General features: G+C 34.2%; 2 protein-coding genes across 2 annotated transcripts in view; one reads left to right on the top strand and one right to left on the bottom strand.

Moving 5' to 3' along the window:
• The first annotated feature begins 5,411 nt into the window (after positions 1-5,411).
• On the top strand, positions 5,412-11,778 carry LOC128991175 (uncharacterized). The gene is made up of 4 exons (XM_054413955.1): positions 5,412-5,470; positions 8,096-8,273; positions 11,088-11,213; positions 11,655-11,778. The coding sequence occupies exons 2-4, from the start codon at positions 8,100-8,102 to the stop codon at positions 11,742-11,744; spliced, it is 390 nt and encodes a 129-aa protein (XP_054269930.1). The 5' UTR covers positions 5,412-5,470; positions 8,096-8,099; the 3' UTR covers positions 11,745-11,778.
• Positions 11,779-13,332: 1,554 nt separating this feature from the next.
• The window catches only part of LOC128990566 (tetraspanin-9-like), a 64,134-nt gene continuing 56,403 nt past the window's right edge, over positions 13,333-21,063 (bottom strand). The window contains exons 4-7 of the mRNA XM_054412995.1: positions 19,378-19,557; positions 18,543-18,654; positions 15,389-15,528; positions 13,333-13,683 (exon numbers count right to left, since the gene is read on the bottom strand). Of these exons, the coding sequence (XP_054268970.1) occupies positions 13,591-13,683; positions 15,389-15,528; positions 18,543-18,654; positions 19,378-19,557 (525 nt within the window). The 3' untranslated portion in view covers positions 13,333-13,590. The remainder of the gene's footprint in view (positions 13,684-15,388; positions 15,529-18,542; positions 18,655-19,377; positions 19,558-21,063) is intronic.

Below are 21,063 nucleotides of genomic sequence, written 5' to 3'. Positions count from 1 at the left end.
TCCATCTTCACTCACAATAAATCATCAGACACACTAACATCAGATGAAATAAACTTTAGAAATATTGTTGTGCCTCATCAATAGTATTTTGAAATGTTTAAGAAACGATATCCATACTATAAAAACCTGCAAATTATTAATTTAGCTCGTATAAGTAGTAAATGCCAATAAGATTTTTTTTTTTTTAGAAATAATAAGGAACACTTTATTTTTTATATCTTTAGTAAATATTATTTAATTTACAAATAAAATTGAGCATTAAAAATGGCAGACAAAACTAATATGATTATCAAAACATCAAAGAGTAAAAAAAAATTATAGTAAATACAATATATGTATATTTGCATTGCATTTCTGATTTTACTCTACAAAAATATCAAGAAACAACATAATATACAAACCAGTTCTTTTAATCAGTACCATAGTCCATTGCCTTTAAATTTTCACACTTACCATTAAGTAAACATAGTAACAGATATTTCACAGATTTTAGAAACAAAAGAACACAGTGTACAGCTTAGTTTTGTGATATTTTCCTTGGTTTAATTTAATCAGTGGTGTAGCGAAACACAAATAATAAATTTATCAATTACGATAATCTTTAGTTTAATTTAATGATAGGTGTAGCAAAAATCAACTACTGTTCTAAATTTACCTAAATGTAAAATAAATCAATGTGAAGTGCTTCACATATGCTTATAAATCAATAAATCTATGTTAAGTTAATCCAACACATGTTAAGCAGTTCGAATTAAAAAAAACCTCCAAATTCATACAAAACATCTATACATGGTAATTTCCATACTGTTTCCTTTAAATTATATTAAAAAAAACATTATTTTTCATAACTTATACATTTTAAAAAATTGACACTTTCTTTTATTTCTATAATCAATGACATAGTTTTAGAATAAATAAAATATAATAAAATATGATAGTAAGATAGTATGATAGTAAATTATGATAATAATACTGTAATATGATGAAGTTTTAGATTAAATGAATCTACCACGTAGATGTGTAATTGTAATACTTCGAACGTCAACTAATCAGCTGATCAGCTGACAATTTTAATTGTTGATCCGGCTTGTTCCTGTTGATACTCGCGTATTCTTAACCTAAGTTGGTGGAAGTTAAATGAAGGTTGATTTTAAAATATCAGTTAGTGAAAGTGATGTTGACGAGATAGAAATGAGAGCACAAACTGTTTGTGCTAATCTTTTGCCACCAAAATCAAAACAAAGGTACCATATGCAATTACATACCAGCAATTCATTAAATGGACGAAACAAAATAAGGCTAAATTGATAAATGAAAATGTTCTTCTGGTTTATTCTGAAAACATCTTAACCACTTTTTCACCCAACTCGTTGTGGACCACATATTCGATGCTGAGATCTAACTGTAAATTAACTATTTCACTATATTATTCAGTTGTCCAAAAATATATGCAATAGTTCCCTAATTGTACCTGATACAGTATTTATGGTAAGAATGCTGCTAGCAGAACCTATTGCCTGAAAAAGTAACGTATTATTTAACAAAGTTTTACAAACACGTAATTACATGAAATCAGCTGATTATACAATAAGTCGTTGCATCACTTTCAGTGACAATGACAATAAACGAAAACATAACCTCTATAGGAAGTTATGAGTATAATAAAAAACCAGATTTTTAGTAATTAAAAAACGGTCGTAGGTAAAGTAGTGTACGCAACTCGTATTAATAGTCTTTGCGACCCGAGTAGAAAATTTAAGGCACGAGCCTTAAATTTCTTTGGACCAGCTGTCTGAAATCGTGAAATATGCAATAATTTGGCAGTTCTCCTTGTTTACAATGAAATGTCAAAGCAAATGTAAATTGTGAGTAGGCCTACTTTCATTGCAGTCATGGAGACCAATCAATATTTACTTTTAAAATCCTCTTTTAAAGTCAAAGGGGTAAAGCCCACGGTCAGTATCGAATTGTGAATAGTCCTATCCTCGGTTTGGTAGCTATCTTTGTAAAATTCAAGCCTAGTCGGTTCAGTAGTTTTTGCGCCTATTACTAATAGACATACAGACAGACACCATTAGATTTTTGTATAATAGTATAGATTTTCCAATGTTAAATTGAAAAACTACTTTATTCAATCCATTCAATGGAACCTACATGCAAGTTTTATATACATATACCGAAGGTCGTATGAACCAACTTGTTAACAATGTCAAACTAAAAACTGCAAATAAATACTAGGCTAAAATAGCCTATTTGTAGGAAAATAAGTTGGTGATACAGTTATTTATACTTGTGCTCTAAATTAGATAGTTGCTTTAGCACTCTCATTGACTACTATTTTTGTCACCACATGTCAAAACTTAGCCTTAGCTTAGAATAGAATAATTTGTTTTTAATTTTAAATTTTAATGAAGAGATTTAAGTCACTGAGTTATTTTTGTAAATTATGGCCGAAACTATTTCCTTCTAATAGTTAGTATTAAAAGTCACTACTCAAAACTAAATACGTGGTTAATTTAAGGGTTTAAAAGATTTCTTCCTAAGTTTTTTTTTTATTTTACCATTTTAGAGGAACAACTTGGTTGACCTAACTAACCTTGCTAAAAATAAAAATAATCTATTTGAAAGAAATAAAACTATACACTTCAATCCAGCGAGTGGTTTAAAAAGGCTCCAATTTAATACGTTATCCAAGATAAGAGAAACGTCGTTTTACAGCCAACGTGTATCGTAAACCTGATATGAATAAGCCTATGTGGTGAGTAGTTTTTTTACAGTAAAAAATATATTTAAAAGTGTGTGAATTTAATGCAAAATGAAAGACGTTGCGCCCGCAATACTACACAGACTACATAACTGTTGAGCAGCTTGCGTTGTTTTAAGTGAGGCGGTTTTAAAATTACAGTATGTAAAAATCAAAACCTTTTAAGCCTAAGTAGCGTGAAAACTTTACATATTGAACGAAAATATTTTTTCTTGCAAATAGAAACTACTATATTCCTCTGACATATATTGACAGGTAAAATTCTATTTTGTTGCATGTTACATAAAAATAATATATGAAATAATGAATTTATTTCCTCCAATAAAAACACAAAATGAATACAAAAATGACTTGGAAATTAAGTGGCCACTTTATCCAGTACTTGAGGTCAGTGTACAAAGAAACTTATTAGTGACTTATCAGTGAGTCTAGTCTTCCACTTAACTGATTACAAGGTCGCTGCTGCCTGTGACGATTTCATTTTCTTAAAAATCAAAACTTAACTTTAACTTATTACGTAACAGAATTTAAATATATTACTAAAATATTACTTAAAATAACATACTTTTATACACTTTACAATGGGAAAATTCAAACAGCCTTTTGCAAAATATTCCTGAGACGCCAAGTATCCACAATTTTCAATAACCAATCTTTAACTTTATTTGAAAATAGGTTAATAGAGTTGCATGTTTTTATTTCAATTGGTGATTGATAATAGATGAAAGGATCTAGAAATAAAAACGGATGTTTAAAAATCTCTTTGTTGCCCTTGGGTGTTCTAACAGTCTAACAATCAAATTAGCGAATTTCCCTTATAGGGAATAAGCTATTACCGTAGGTCTCATCGTCAGACCTGGACCCGGGACCGATTTACTTTTTCGTTTTGAGGTCCCCAGAGGCCAAAAACACCATCCGTTCAAATTCATATATATATATATATATATATATATATATGTCCGTTAGCACAATAACTCTAACAAAAATTATCTGATTTTGATGAAATTCGGTATAAACGTGTAAACCTACATTTATTTGAACGAGTTCGGTTGATCGGACCATGGGAATTGGGGTTTATGGGGGGTTTTATGGGGTAAAAATGGGGTTTTCCCATTTTTGACCCTAAAAACATAAAATTTTCTAATTTCTTTTGCAACCATTTTATAGAGATTTTAAATTCCCATGTTATTCTTATGGAGAAATTAAAAAATTATGTAGTTTACTTGTTTATGGATATATGTTGATAAAATTTAGCAAATTTATTTATTTCATCCTATACTATTGAAGTATCGTCAAAAAACACGTCTTACCTTCCCCGTAGCAGCAAACCTAAGCACTCGTTAAATCTAATGTTATTTAAATTAATAATAAATATGTATTATTTATGGAAATATTTTAGTAAAAATGTCTGAAGTTGAAATTTGCTTAGTCTGCAGGTTTGCTGCGGCGGTGGTATTATCTATTCTTCTTGTGTTGTAGAAATCTTTTCCAGATGTAAATGCAGATAAAAATTTAAATTGCCTGTTTTGAAAATTTGCTGAATGAGAATTTCCCTATACACAAAAAGGTAACAGTAGTGGCACTGTACATGGACAAGGACTAGTGATTGAGTAACATTGGACAACAACTTTCTCACTTTCTCATCACAGGTGGGAGAGAGGGAGAAACATTGTCGTCTACTGTAAGTATCCTAATGTGTTCATCTTTCACAATCCATATTTTAATCAGAGTAGGCTTTGTAGTCACCATATACAGTTTCAGATTCAACATAACTTAATAGCTTGAAATTATGAGACAGAGGGTATAGGTAGTGTTTTTAAGTATTTCTGGAATGGTTTGCACCTATACACACTTATAGAAACATTAAGATTTATCAGTATTTTTTTTACAATCTCAACATACTCATTATTTTACATTCGGATAATTTATTTGGAAAACTTGCAGATTTGTGTTGGAGTTTTAGTTGAGACTGAGAGTTGTTTACTGATTATGCAAAGATTTCTCAATTATCAAGAGATTATTTTGCTCTAATCAATTTAGTCTTATTAGTTTAATCTTTCTTATTTCTTACAAAAAAATTATATTTTGTCCTATTTTCAGTATCTTATATATTATTTTCTGATGATACCAAAATATGATAGAAAAATCTACAAAGTCAACTGTTTACTAATATTAAAAGTAATATTTTTTAATACACATAATCGATTTGTACAAAATTAGGTGTCGGAACTGTAACCTATTTAATGTGATTAGTACCTATTTATGCCAATATTATTATCTTTCCGAAAGAGAAGTACAGTACTGGAATACTTTCGCCACAGATCGAGCACAGCACGTAGACCATAGGATTTCAAATAATAAAGTGACTTAACTCCATCTGCCAAGTAAGCAGTATTTTTGGTGTTTAATTGACATCCATAATTATTAATGAAGTACTCCATTAAAAATTTCTCAGAACCAACCTTTCTAAAACTGGTTGTTAATCCCACTTTTTATATGTGAGAATACAATTTGGCCATATCACTTTTACTGGTTGGTTGTGATTAGTTGTGATGTAGCATATTTTTAATTTGACGCTTTCTCATTACAACTGCTTTGTTAGCTAGTCACTTAAGTTAATCATTTCTGTTGCATGACTTAAAAATGATCATGTCAGGACCACAGGATTCTTTGAGCATCTTAGATTGAGTGCAGACACACAATTTCGTAAGTAAACATGATTTAATTAATATACAGTACTTTTTTCAAAAACCTTTTGAAATTCCTATTTTTATACCTTGTTGCTAGGTAGACCAAGTTAAGTTTATACTAGAAGGTTAAAATCCATACCCTAGAAAAGGAATACCCCCGCTTCAGCAAACCTACAGACAAAGCAAATTTTCATTTGTCTGAATTGATTTTCAATTAAATTTATTGGGACAGTAATTTATTCTCTAATGGGATAACTATTTTAAAACATTCTTTAAAGTTTGTGGAAGTACACATAGTTGGTTAGGTTTTTTAGCATCAGACTTGGATTTTGGGATTAGCAACGTTCATCAACCCAATTTTTTGGTATAATACAGCTAAAAGGAGTATCATAATGGTATTAAGTTTGTAGTCCTGGGCTCTAGCTATAATATTTTTGCAGTAAGGTATTGAATGAAAGTTAAAGTAATTAGGGCATTACCTCTAGGAGTATCTGTACTATCATGTTGTATATTGAACATCATGTTAAATTCAGCTCTACAGCCATCCTGATTAGTACGAAATTCTAAACCCAGCTTAATTTGGTTTCAGGTTTGTCAACAATAAAGGCAGTTGACAAACTGATTTCGGAGTTCTCGAAGTCTTTTGAAGTTAACAAACATTTTAATATAGCATTAATGGATCTTAGTATAGCTTTTGATAGTACAGACACACCAAATTAATTTGGAAAAATTAAAATACAATGGAATCCAGAACAATGAGCTACATTTTTTCAATTCATATCTACATGGCAGGTTTTGACAGGTGGTTGTGGGAAATAACTCTTCATATTTTTTGAAACTGTGGCTGGAGTCCTGTAAGGATCATTTTAAGGGCCTATATTCTGTTCCTATAATGACTAACGTAGTATAACTTATCTTGTCAATCACTCTTATATGCCGATGATACCACTTTCTTTTCCTCAAGTAGTAGTTTTACTGAGTCCAAGCCACAGTCAAAAACCCAATTACTATCTCTTCTGATTGGTTTAATGCAAACTGTCTTACCTTAAATCATGAGAAAACTGAGCGGGTTTGCTTTTCACTAAAACACATCGAAAGTTCAAATATCTCGATATCAGTAAAAATTTTAGGCATCCGTGTGAATTCAAAGCTCATCTGGGTACACCAGGCTACTCATGTTGTTTCTAAGATCTCTCGTGTCTGCTTTTTGTTGAGAAGGCTTAAGAGTTGTGACTCGAATAGTATGCTCATTACTCCATATTACAGTTCCTTTCACTCCCATCTTCTAAATGAAAACATTTTTTGGGGTAATAGCTCTGGGGCCAGGAAGGTTTTCACGAGGTAGAGTAAAGCACTAAGAATACTCTTTGATACTCTAAGCAGAACGACCATCAAACCTCTCTTTATCAAACATAGAATAATAACTCTACCATGTATAGTCATTTATCAAATTTGTCTTCATTCCCAAAACGTAATAAATTTCACAGTTATAAATGTAACCAACTAGATATTCCGATGGTAAGATTATCAAAATCTACTAATAGCCTCAAATATCTCAAAATACAGCTCTTTTATAAGCTACCAGTACTGTTTCAAGAGCTTAACTTTGTTAAATTTAAAAATATATTGGCTGATTGACTTCTTGAAAGAAGTTTAAATTTTTTTAATAAGGGTTTTTAGGTTATCAAATATCTGATATACAGTTTTTTTGTTATATTCTTGAGTTGTAATTTCATTTCTATCAATACACTAGACTTAATCCATAGAAAAATGGAATTTGTTCTGACATTGTCTATTTCATTGAGTATGTAGTGGCAATAAAGGATTCTTATTCTTATCTATGTAGTATTAGAAGATTAACTTACCTACACAATCTACTTGTAATGAATGTAAACCGAAAACAGTCTTTTTCAATGTCAGTCAGGCAGGCAATCTGATCCCCATTAACTACAATAGGTGACTATTATCACTGAATATACATAAGATGAGGGAACAGATAATGCTAATAGTGGTTATCGATTTTGGTGACGTAGTTTGGGCCACAGGTACACAGGTGAGGTAGTCGATTAGTAGTGTGGTGCGCCTCTGAGCACCTTCAAATCATTTAGTATTAAAAATGCATTATAAAACAACAAAACTACGACCAAACAAACTAATTTCATCAACAAAAACATTTTACAACCTACAATAAACGCAAAATAAAAAAAAAACAGACTTACCGACATGCCCGAGATGGCGTAGATTGGGCCACTGACGCTACTCTTCAACAGCGCTGTTCAGGTAATGGAAGCCCCCCATTGTGTGTCCACTCTAGTACGTGTATACTTTCTGTAGTTTTGGTATTTTTAGCCATGTCAACAAAACTTTGCCTCCAGTCCTGTTGAACTCATCTTCTACTCTTCTTCACATTCTTCTAGGTTCTTGTTCCAGCAGGCCCTGCCATCTTCTACTTGGTTACCTGGTAGTCTTCTGGATTCTGAACTTTTTTGTAAGATATTCTTTGACAAGAGAGATTCCTTAATTTTATTCTGATGATTGGTTTGATCCATCCACCAATAGCCCCCCACTTTAAAACTCTTGTCCACAGATTTTCATCCGAAATATACAACAAATATTCTAAATTGTGTGTCTGTTGCCGCAGGATCATGTACCTCTATCTGACAACCGCTCTGATTGCTCTTCACCTGATTGGCCGAGGTGCCAGTCATCCGTCCGAGAGGGCTGAGATGCCTCAGAAGTCACCCGTCGATGTCATTGTGGAGACCAAGGAAGGGTTTGGATTTAACCTCATCCAGCGAAGACTCATAGATGCTCTTCATGTGAGTCTTTTATTATATGTATGTAGCAGCAATACATATAATAAATTAGGATTACATTAGGATAAAATACAAAAAATACATAGGATTAAATAGGATACATATAATAGGATTTGGACGTAGTGCCCACAGATTTTTGCATTGCTTCAACTAGAATCGAGGCTTATTATTTACTAGGTAAAGGTTTTCAAGTTCACTAATTTTTTTGTTTAATAGGTAGTGTTTTTAAAGCTTGAATTTCCTACAAATGGGTCTCAAATGCCTTAGTGTGGGACTGATCTAGTGATGCAAAGCTTGGGCAATATTATATAAGAATGAACTGTACGGATAAATTTTAAAGGCTCGATTTCCTAGCTGCAGTAAAACACTGCCAAATTTGGTTGCGGGGTTTTAAATATCACACTATACTATAATCTTATCTTATGCGTTTTTTGTCATGAGCGTTTTCCTAGAACTGCCATATTCAGTGTGGAGTGGGTGTGTACATGTGGTACAGTAGACTCCCTCTTAACCGGACTCCTCGGGACCGAGGCCCCAACGGATAACGGGTTTTCTGGTTAAACCGGCGTCCCCAAAAACTCGTTAAATTGGACTGTTAACTGTGATATTCAACTTAAATTTAGGAGAGCATTGTATTTAGAGACGTGTTCACTGGTCTCAAATCTTTCCCACGAGAACTGTCGTTTCAGTACCCTCAATGTACCGTCGTGTGTCGTTTATACTCAATGGTACCGCCCACTTCCTGCCGATCTAGTCCGGTTAAATTAATGTGCTGATAAAAATTGTCTGGTTAAAGAGATGTCATTTCCGCCAAGTGTAGTCTGGTTAAAAGGTGTCCGGATAAGAGGGAGTCTACTGTAGTTAGATAACATGGAGGGTGGTAGTAGATGCAATATCTGTGCTAAGTAAATTTAAGAGAAGAAGAAAGATTTGTGCTGTTCAGTTCTGTCCACTTATTGAAGACTTGGACACTAACTGACCTTCTTATCAAACGTAACTACTCCTTACGACAAAAATCTAGTAATGTATTTACTACTCAGGAGAAGGAAGGTGTATTTCAGCTGATAATTACCAGAACCTGTTGGAGGACGAAACTAAGTCCAACCATATTTCCAGTTTACAAGTAAACAGTTTTTTATGATAGTTTCATTGAAGAAGAGTTCAAAAGTAAAACATCCAACAGTTCACGTATATATTGATACAGTAATATGTAGTAGACCATGGATCGGGTGAAGAGATCAGTTTCAACTGACGAACTCCACATGCAAACATGAGAATGCGAAAAAAGTGTTTATCTCGCAGCGAGATGCGGGTCTGAGACTGACTGCTCTTGGAGCAGTTGCGCTTCCCACAGCCCACTTAAACATGCAGTCGCTGCGTAATTCAGCAGCTAGGAAAACTACTGCACCCAATCCTGTGTATTGGTTAAGTGATTAAAATCACTGCGTAAAATGGTAGAACCACTCGGCAGCTAGGAATTTGGGCCTTAAGGGGTTAGCAGCAGAGCGGACATGTACTAATTAGAGGAAGGTATGTTTTTTTAAATGGTCCTTATAGATAGACATATCTGTAATTTTAGATATTATATCTTATTTAATTTGTCTGTGTACTGACTATAGAAGCAGAGTGTTAATCTCAGTCAGGATAAAAGCGTTCTAAACTCACCCTAATTAAATTAATATTCAGCTTAAATTACATATACAATGTTTGTCTGGTTTAATACCTGGATTATAAAAGCTGGATTATATGATTTATTTGTCCTTTTTAACAATAGGTGGTACCATAGATAAAACATACTCCCTTAGTTGTGTTGCTTAGTCTATGGTGGTACTGTATACAGTATAGAGAGTCAAAGCTACTATTGTCTGAGTAAATTATGTATGGACCATATGAGTAAAAGAACATTCACCGTTAACCCACCAATGTTATGAATAGCAACCCATATTATCATTTATAATTCTAACCATCAATGAAGTTCAAAGATTTCAAATTATCACCCTTTTAGCGAATTTCCCTATAGGGAAGTAGCTATTACCGTAGGTCTCATGGTAAGACTTAGGCCCGGGACCGATTTACTTTTTCATTTTAATGTCCCCAGAGGCCAAAAACACCATCCGTTCAAATTTTTATATATGTATATATATATATATATAGATTTATATATATATATATGTGTCCGTGAAAACGATAACTTGAGTAATTTTTATCCGATTTTGATGAAATTTGGTTTGAAGGTGTAAGGCGGGATAAACTTGAATGAGTTCGCGATCCAGCATGATCGGACCATAGGAACAGGGTTTTATGGGGGGTTTTATGGGGTAAAAATTGGTTTTTCTCACTTTTTACCCTCAAAACACAAAATTTCCCAATTTTTCTCTAAACCTTCTTAAAGAGCTTAAAAAAACAAACAATTCAGTATATCAAAGTGTTTTTGTACGGTTATTGTTTACAGAGAAAACTAAAAAAATAGTAAATTTAAAATTCCCATGTTATTCTTATGGAGAATATTGTAAAATGTTGTAGTTTGTTTGTTTATGGATATATTTTGATCAAACTTGGCAAATTTATTTATTTTATAGTAAGCTATCAATATTTTACTAAAAACACACTACTTTATTAGTTTCCTTGTAGCAGCAAACCAAGGTACTCGTTAAACCTAATGTTATTTAAATAGATCAATTGAAAATCAATTCGGCCAAATGGAAATTCGCTTAGACGGCAGGTTTGCTGCGGCGGGGGTATTTATATATAGTCTTGCTAGTACTACAATGTTTCATAACAAACCAATATGTTAATTTCTGCTTTATTATATTGCAGCCAAAACCCATACTAGACACCATCACTGAAGAAGAAAAGTATGGTAACAGAATGGAACATAACATTGGGAAAAAAGTGGTGAAGGCTGTTGAGGGAGTTTCTAACCTTGTAAACTCAGCTTTCAGGGTAAGTATGGTTTAATCTGTTTATAAATCACCATTCAACCTGATATTTTTAGAACCATTGCAATTCTATAAGAATAGTTTCATAGGGTTTTTTTTATTTCCTATCATCTTCACATACTACACATTATTACAATTAACAGTTTTACACATTACTTCTGACTAGGGCTGGAGTAGGGTTGCCACCGGAAAAATAGGGAACATTCAACAAAACCTTTCAAAAATATTTTATTTTGCAGGCTTTGGTACTGTGAAACTATTTTTAAGAGGTTTTGTTTTGTGCATGAGATCTGAGTGGTGCATGAGAATAGAGTGATCAAGTGTATTGGAAGACAGAAGACATATGGTAATCAAATAAACTCCTAATCACAATCATATTCCCACCTAGATTCCTGAGTTATTAATTTATATATTGCTGTGTTATCAAAAAGTTAACTGTTTGTAGGTGCCAGAAGAGATTGCAAAAAGGGGATCAACGAAGTTAACAGAGGTTCTAGACAATATTGGAGGGAAAATAGTTGGGCTACAAAAATGATACACTTATTGAGAGAAAGTATTAACTGGTAAAAATAGTGTGTACCTATTTAATATTTTTTATAATAAATTATGTCAATTCAAATATTGTAAATGTTCTAAACTTTTATAATCAAGTAATTTAAATAGATTCATTAAAATCTAAATTTGGTGTTCATATTGTGATAATTTTGTTACTATGAGTTATATAAAACCATAAATGAAATAAAAACTACAAAAATTGAATGTTTGGTTATTTTACTTACACACCTTCTGTAGCCATAAGGGCGGATGGTTGATATCTGAATAAATTCAAGCTGGGTGATGCTATTTTTCTTTTAACTTGATAACCAAGTCCAAAATCTAAACTTAGGCCAGGTGCACACAGGCGGCTTTGAGTCTAGCAACAGTTGGCCGACCAAAATGTTCAGCATTTTTTTTTATTGAAGTGCGCACACTAAGGAAACAGTCAAGGGACAGTCGCGCAACTGCTGCAACCGATGTTCCCAAACCTAATTTGCCAGGGACTGTCACTCCAGGCTTGGTATACATTGAAATAATGTGTGTTGACCTGTGTAGCTTTGTTACTGACTAAGATCGGCGGTTTCATTAGTCAGGATCATTTATTTAAAGCCCAAATGATCATGAACAGCTGGGTCCAGTTTCTATCAAAAGTCTATGTTAGATAGTAACAAGACCAGGGTTCCCTGACATTAAAATATGCTAATTGTATAGAAATAGAACATTAGTAGGGCCAGGTGAGTGGAATGATGGACTCTTCATTGTCAATCTTGTGAATCAAGTAATACCTCAGATGAAGAAGTTAGTATGAAACAGGATGAATTCAATGGCCTTCCATTATCTTGTAAAAATTGGTTTCAATCATCAGTTGAAATACAATCTCAGGTTTCATGAGAGTACAAGAAATCTAAATCTAAAAATCCAACCAACAAAACCAGCCAATGAGAACAAATGTAATGTGGCTGGATTTATAAGAAGATAAATAACAGTTAAAAGCTGTTACCAAAATTTCCATTAGAATGTTTTTGTTAAGTAAACTCTTGAAAATACTTTGAACTACTACTAACTTGAATACTTTGAACACTTTGAATACTAACGTAAGCCGGGTTTTCCTAGGCACAGAAGTGGAGAGCGAAGAGAGGAACGCGGAGAGCGGACTCTACTTGTCTTAGCCAATGTTACTTTTTTCCTAGAAGCGGAGCGAAACACCATGTTAATCTCTTTTCCGCACTCCGCGTTCCTCACTCTGCTCTCCGCTCTCCGCTTCTGCGCCTAGGAAAACCTAGCTTTAATTTAACTAGACTTAGAGTGTTTACTTCATTCATATCTTGAAAAATCTTCATATGGATGGTGGGTAATTGAGTTTAGTTTTGTAACTTATACCACCAAAATCAATTTTTGGGGCCATTTGAAATTTTGCTTTTAACAGTTCCTTCTACAAAATGTTCATTGCATTTTTGTTTAGTTTGACACATATTACTGGTAATCAATAAAGCTATAACTGTTAGTATCCAATAGTCAATGCTGTTATGTATGTATGTTATGTGTATATTATACAAAATTAATAATCAAGGAAAATAAAACACTAATTTAACATTTGCATATCGTTAAAATATGCTAAACTAAATTGTTATTTACATATAAAATACTGTAATATAAAACATTAACATTGGCATTAAATTATTTACAACTAAGTCTGTGATGTAACATAAAATACTGCTTTTTATCATCGGTAGGTACACCACTGGGTAGTATACAACTGGTTAGCACCAATATTGTCTTGTTATTGATGGGATTCATCAGCCAAACTGTTAGAGAGGGATCGACTGTGAATCCCTGTCCAGTAGTCAGGAGGTCGTGTCGTAAGACTTGTAAGTGTGAGAAGTCCGCTTGTGTCGAACTGTGCAGAATAGTAGCATTGATGAAATCAGTCCAAAGAGCTGTAACAAATGTTTGTATAAATCAATGTGTATCTATATAATTACGCTACATGAAACTTTGTCCGTTGAACTCCTCCGCCATTTCTTAACCGATTTTATCCATTGACGTCTCATTGGAAAGAGCGTGTCGCTTAGATTTGCAAACTGGCCTTACAGTTTTGAAAAAGTCCCTTGGGCCCTGCCCCAGTGGCTTTGAAAGTTCCCATGTTATCCTTATGAAGAACATAATTGTTTACATTTTGATCAGCTGTATAATTTAACTGCTGTTATTTATTTTTCAATTCAATGAAACGCATTGAGTACGTTTATTTACTATTTGAGTTTTTTTTTAACATAATCCCCACATAACATAATATGGATCGTGTTAGTATGGTTGTTGGGTTGTATCTTTAATATGTGTATTTATCGTTGTTTTGTGTCGCTATGATGGATCGTGTTAGCATGATTGTAACTTAAATTTGTGCAGTTATCGTTGTTTTGTGTAGCTATAATTTGTTTATTTGTTGTTTTTTTTTCTTTTAAATGCCTCCGACGCGACGACAACGAAACATAGACAGTAGGCGTAATCATGATAACGACCGCAGCTACAGAACAGTGGCGCGTAATAGGCTTAACTCATCACAGTCTGCACCTGACCCTGGACAATCTCAACTATTAGGTTACAGATGCACCCTAACACTATCCCAAAACGACTTTTCGTTCCCAATTGGCCCTCTATCAATGTGTGTTGAATGTACAGCGATGTATTTTGAGAAGGAGAAACCCGGCCGGAATGCTTTAGGTTTATCAATAACGAAGATAAACATGGTCTGAGTTAGCCTACACACCGGTAATCTTTGAGTTGACTCTTTTAAAATCATTGTAAATATGACTGTATTTCGTCATGAAATAAATCCTGTAACACTTTGCAATTGCTCGAATTCGAGCAACATGTACACTAGTGTTACATTAAAAGAGGAACATATAGGCCTATTTGAACAGACACAAGTTGTATTTAAGACTGGTAACAGAGGCAACCCTTTGGTATAGGAGCAAGCATGAACTGGTTGTTTAAATACAATGCCAGCTGTAGTACTGGTCACTGTCTTTTGCAAGGCAGCTCAGATTAATCTTACGTTAGTTGTCTCTGATTCTCAGATGGCTACAGCTATACTGACCACCATAATACTCCAATGACTGGATCAAGACCCACCATAACTGGCCCAAAAACACATTTATTACACAAAACTTTGTGTGTTGTCATATCTGCTAGGAGGCAATACCTACCTAGTAAGCACATTTTTGGTTAGCCTTTTTCCGTATATATCATCGGCAAGGCAGATGTTTGCCAATCTGATTTGCAGAAAAAAACTACCGGTGGTACTGTATACTGCTGGAGAAAACAAATTAAAGTTGAAACACTTTCCCACTATTTTTTCAATAGTACTTTTTTAAAAACATAAAACACTATCTGGAAACCTGTTTATTCTCTGCTATCTCAACTAAATAAGGTGCATCCAGTAAAAATTACTCCAAAATCACAGAAACATTTAGTTGAGATCAACATACTATTATACATGAAACACCATTGACTTTTGAAAACTAAAGTTATATCAAAAATCAAAGGTAGGTAACACCCCTAAACAGGCTTCGAATTCTACAACAGGATGAATAAGTCGTCTTTATAATTTTAAGTACCTAAGTAAATGAAAATTGTAACAAGTACCTGGATGAATGAAATAACTAGCCCAACAATGCCTACAATGTGTAGTCTTGTGAGGAACCACATCTGCACTTGCTCAGAGCAGCCCGTCATGTACCAAGTACCATCCGGATCATAGTCTGCGGGAGACGGCTGACCACAACCTGCACAGAACAGAGAGTGAGACATTCTGTGATGCCTAAGATATGTAGTCTTGTGAGGAACCACATCCGGATCATAATCTGCGGGAGACGGCTGACCACAACCTGCATAGAACGGAAAGTGAGACATTCTGTGATACCTAAGATATGTAGTCTTGTGAGGAACCACATCCGGATCATAATCTGCGGGAGACGGCTGACCACAACCTGCACAGAACAGAGAGTGAGACATTCTGTGATGCCTAAGATATGTAGTCTTGTGAGGAACCACATCCGGATCATAATCTGCGGGAGACGGCTGACCACAACCTGCATAGAACGGAAAGTGAGACATTCTGTGATACCTAAGATATGTAGTCTTGTGAGGAACCACATCCGGATCATAATCTGCGGGAGACGGCTGACCACAACCTGCATAGAACGGAAAGTGAGACATTCTGTGATACCTAAGATATGTAGTCTTGTGAGGAACCACATCCGGATCATAGTCTGCGGGAGACGGCTGACCACAACCTGCATAGAACGGAAAGTGAGACATTCTGTGATACCTAAGATATGTAGTCTTGTGAGGAACCACATCCGGATCATAGTCTGCGGGAGACGGCTGACCACAACCTGCATAGAACGGAAAGTGAGACATTCTGTGATACCTAAGATATGTAGTCTTGTGAGGAACCACATCCGGATCATAGTCTGCGGGAGACGGCTGACCACAACCTGCGCAGAACAGAGAGTGAGACATACTGTGATGCCTACGATGTGTGGTTTTGAGAGGAACCATATCTGTACTTGCTCAGAGCAGCCTTTCATGTACCAAGTACCATCCGGATAATAAGTCTGTAGGGGATGGCTGACCACAACCTGCGCAGAACAGAGAGTGAGACACGGTGTGATGCCTGCGATGTGTGGTTTTGAGAGGAACCACATCGTAACAGAGACTCTCTGTGATACCAGTTTACAGATCAATGTTCCTTGGTAAACTATTTGTATTTTTGAAATTTTTTTAAAATCATATACTCATGACAATTTTTGAATTGCTCAGTAATAATTAATTCTTTCTATACTACACTGAACTACATAAAGGTTTTGAATGTATTGCCTTCAACCAGCCCAGTTTAAGGAACGTACATTAAAGTGTCGCTATTACCATATAGGTTTAATAGACTTAGAAGAGTCTTTTACAGGCATCTTTAACTTTAACATTTTAGTAGTCTTTTTGGCAATCTTCAGTTCAATCGCAATCCAAATGCCAAATTGCTCAAGCCTTGGTAATTACTTCATAGTGTATCTGATCAAGTGCAACAGGTCTACTCCATGCAAAAATCATAAAATTACTGCAAAATGTTTATGACCACCTCCACTTCTTATGCACATTTTCTACAACCAAAGCTTGTACTCCATTAACGTCTGTCAACTAGCAATAATGTCCGTGATAGTCACAGATTGTAATTTATACTTGACCGGAGCATAGTTTTTCCCACACACTGTTCAAAAAGTATGTCAAGATCTTACCACAAGAACTTTGCTGGAATAATAGAGGATTAAGTACAGTAAACATGCCTCTTGATCCCATATTTGATCTAGCTTGCTTGGCCGCACACTGGTTTGAGTACAGTACCTACACCACTTTCATTGCATACTATCACTTACCGTACTTATCTTACCTCCGTGGCCACTAAAACCTTAAGAGGATTCTGTCCTCCCATTCCCTTCTATCACCTGCCTCTTCTAATGTAGATCCCAGTCTGGAGATGTGTTTCATTACTTGGTCTCTACAACACAGTCTTCTTAGAGGTCGTCTACCTTGTGGCACTCCTTGGAATACACTTTTAAAAGTTGATGTATCTTCTCTCCACCACTCATAAGCCTGCCTGTTCAAATCTTTTACTTTTGGAAACCCCCCTATATCTGGGTGTTTATACATTTCTCTGAGCTCTCTATTTATTCATATCTCAACCTTAGTTATCTTGAACTAGTCCGTATATTTTCTCTGCATTTTATTCTCAAACCCAGCAATAAGGTGTTTTGGTTCTTTGGTCAGTGCCCATGTTTCTGAACCATACAGTACTACTGGGGTAGTTATGGTATTGTATGAATCGATTTTGGTTTCGACTGACAACCAACAGTTGGACAGTTAACATTACTAACCAAAATGTTGGTATGCCGACAAACACACATTTGAACATCAAGAAAAATAAGGATAAACATGTAAACCACTTTCCTCACCTAAAAAAAATATTTCTCAAAAAGCAGTTACCTACCGATACTTACACAGATTGCATTTATGACAAAACTTTGAGTTTGAGACAAAAGTTTTCAACAAAAGTGTGAGATGTATAGCTCAAAATTATATATTTCCTGATAAGGCATATCCTTTACGGTAGGAAAAACTAAATTTTAATTAAAGTGAAACAGTATCCTCCTACAGTTATCTCCATTTATATTTATATTTGGCTTAAAATACATACCTTCGTATGGTAACCTCACCATTTCAATTAAAAGTATTTAAGTGTTTACAGAAGGGACCCAGGCAATGAGTGGCCTTTGTCAACCAGCAGTCTTAGACATTTTAGGACCCTTTGGAAGAACAAGCAAAAAATTCAAAAATATCTTATATTCACTAAGCTGTAAGATAGATATGTGTTTCCTAAATTGTAGCTACATCCATTTAATTACCAACAACGTTGTCCTATACTTTTTTTTTAACTTGATAAAATTTAAGTGAAGGTCTACATTATTTAAGTTTTGACCTAAAGTAGGTACCATAGTATCTAAAAATCCAATCTAATCTTTTCTGACCAAACCAAATTGGTGGTTAAAGAGTAAATTGTTCAAAGGGCCCAGACAAAATGTGTTTTCTACTAACTCCCATGTAATTTCTTTTCCTCCCATTTAAATTTTGTTATTTTATGATTTATTTGTAGTTTTCAAATGAACTTTTTTATGTAAAGAGTGCATCCGTAACACTTAAAAGGCTATACCTTTAGTTATTTATAGTATGAAACTTTTTAAATTACCTGTGGTGTTCTCAAACTTTGGTAGACAGCATGAGTCTGGAACAAATTTCTTGCCTGGCCAAGCTTTGATATCAAACCAGTCCTCATAGCTGGTGACACCGCAGCAGTGAAACTAAAAGAGACACAAATAAACATGCTTTAATACATTTACAAAAATTATATTTCACTCTTTAAAATTTTAATTCACATACAAACTTTACTTGAATGAATAGAGCTTCTTGTATTTGTTGTGATATCTCAAACACACTCTTACACTCTCTGTGCTAACTTGATTTGTATTCAGGATATTATACTGAATGTTTTTTCTGAGTCAAATTAATGCTTTGAATGAGTTGTTACTCAAGTATACTATCCATGCCATCAATGGCACAATTGTCCTACAATACTAGTATAATATTTGGTATTTCGGACACTATGGCAGACTGTATTTTCTTCATGCACAGAACACAGCCCTATCTTATCTCAACAGTTCATTAATTAACTTGCTGAAACATTTGCAATGTATTTTCAAAAAAGACCAGCTTTGAGTCCATTTTAAAGTCATATATGGAAAAACACAGAATAAAAATATCAACAAGCCTTCAAAATATTTTGAACAAGAAATGGCAAAATCAATAATCATACTAAATGAGAAGATGAAATTTTATACGCAAACGTTTTTGTACTATTTAAGATGTTCATGTCTCTTAGCCCCACTTTTGAGATTACTTCTTATGATTTTAGATGCCGAGAAAGATTTGATCTAAATGTCAAACAAAACAATTGAAGGATTATACAAATGACTTAACTTATTAAACATTGTGCAATATGAGTCGCGTATAAAGATATTCTTTACCTCCTCCTGAATGTGGTCCCAGATGACTTCCATCCCGTTGTCTGGAGGGTTCAGGTAATGTTCCTCAATCCCAAAAAGCAACTCATCTTTCATGGAGAGACCCAACCTCTCTCGAAAGACGAAAGCAAGTGTTGCAATCGCAAACTCTACCAAGAAGAGGAATATCACCAACGTAAAGTACTGTGCACAACAGAGGAAGGGGATTAATACTTTTGTTGACAGTACCTGAGTACTTAGTATCTATAAACTAAAGATTACATAATGGTGCTGTGACTGAAAGTCGTTGAACTCATTGACACTCATAGCCCCTAATAGTATTTCATCGCTAAGCCGTAAAGAGACACTTTTCGGCCCAAGGAAAATGAGTGAGAGTTGAAAAGACACTTTTTGCCTGTTTTATTAACTATATTATTTCATAATGCAACATTAAATAGATAAGATTAATCGATAGATAGATAGTATAATTAGCAAACTAAGCTAGAAAACCAGTAATACTTTTCATGTAAAGATAACCTCTTAAAACGACTTCGATATTGATTTCAATATTGCTATACTCAGTTTACAAAATTTAGGCGGCTTAAGGGGAAGATTTCTATCTCATCCAGTCTTAATCCTACCATTAAAACATAGCTCAACAGCTGAGATTTGTCAAAACACTAATCAGCTGCATCATACATAAAGGGAAAAAAGTGGGGGGGGGGACTTTCCCTCAAACCGCCTAAATATTGTGAACGGAGTATAATGCAAATAAACAGCTGTTTAGTAAGTGGTTTGATAATTTTTTTTATTATGATTGCGTTATTGTACATTATACTATCAATATGTCGAACTAAAGAACACAACAATAAGCTAAAACCGATTAAATAAATCCATACCTAAATTGTTTACAACAGCTGACTTTTGCCTTGCTTTTACTTTCTAGGAACTAAAAAGCCATTTTACTCCCTGGGGTGTAAAAGAGCCTTGCATGATTTAAAAACGGTTTTTTTTTGCTGCAGTGTGAAAAAAAATAAAGATAACAAAATGTCATGAGTTAAAAATTTTAGAGTAATATTGATAGCTAAATTTTCTACTTTTATATCAATTTTATTTTGTGTGTCTTAAGATCATTGCCATTTTTCAAACTTTTTGTCTGGGAACGGTTATTGTTACCAATATCGTTACTGAATAACATTGACCATTTGCCTGATTGCATCATTAATATATAGCTAATGGCAAATAGGTCTGGAATCAACCCCTCTAGTATTGAGCAAGCAACCTTTAGCTCTGAAGGGGAGCACAAAAACCAACATATACGGTATAACCCTGGTTATTAATTCACAAATTCAAGGCTCAGACTGGAGGCTTTATTGACGAGAACATAGGCTATAGGTGAAAATTAAATGAATGTCAATATTCATTAACGACACTAATAATCGTTTATTGTTTTTAATGCTCAAAAAAGTGCACGATTCCTAAGAACTGTTAGATATTTTTTTTGAAAAGAGATAGAGTTCATCTAGCTTACCTGAGAAAATTACCCTTGCACTCTTAGATACACAATAAAAGGTTAAAAGGTTACACAGCCTACAGAACCTCTGAAAGCAACTTACTTTATGTAAACTTACATGAACATAAAAATAACAAAGATTTAAATATTGCGTGAGATAACAAATAAAAAAAAGGATACAGGGTAAGTGGAGAAAG

This window comes from Macrosteles quadrilineatus, unplaced genomic scaffold (genome assembly GCF_028750875.1).
Source record: "Macrosteles quadrilineatus isolate MER2022 unplaced genomic scaffold, UCM_ALF_1.0 Scaffold_3__2_contigs__length_128488019, whole genome shotgun sequence".
In the NCBI taxonomy this organism is placed as follows: domain Eukaryota; kingdom Metazoa; phylum Arthropoda; class Insecta; order Hemiptera; family Cicadellidae; genus Macrosteles; species Macrosteles quadrilineatus.
The sequence above is the reverse complement of the archived record's forward strand: the minus strand, read 5'-3'. Positions and strand labels throughout refer to the sequence as shown.

What these genes read in the sequence shown, in the direction of transcription:
- LOC128991175 (XM_054413955.1), top strand. Translation starts at nt 8,100, where the DNA reads ATGTACCTCTATCTGACAACCGCTCTGATTGCTCTTCACCTGATTGGC. An exon ending in GACTCATAGATGCTCTTCAT is followed by an intron (nt 8,274 to 11,087) that starts GTGAGTCTTTTA and finishes ATTATATTGCAG; the next exon opens with CCAAAACCCATACTAGACAC. An exon ending in TTGTAAACTCAGCTTTCAGG is followed by an intron (nt 11,214 to 11,654) that starts GTAAGTATGGTT and finishes AACTGTTTGTAG; the next exon opens with GTGCCAGAAGAGATTGCAAA.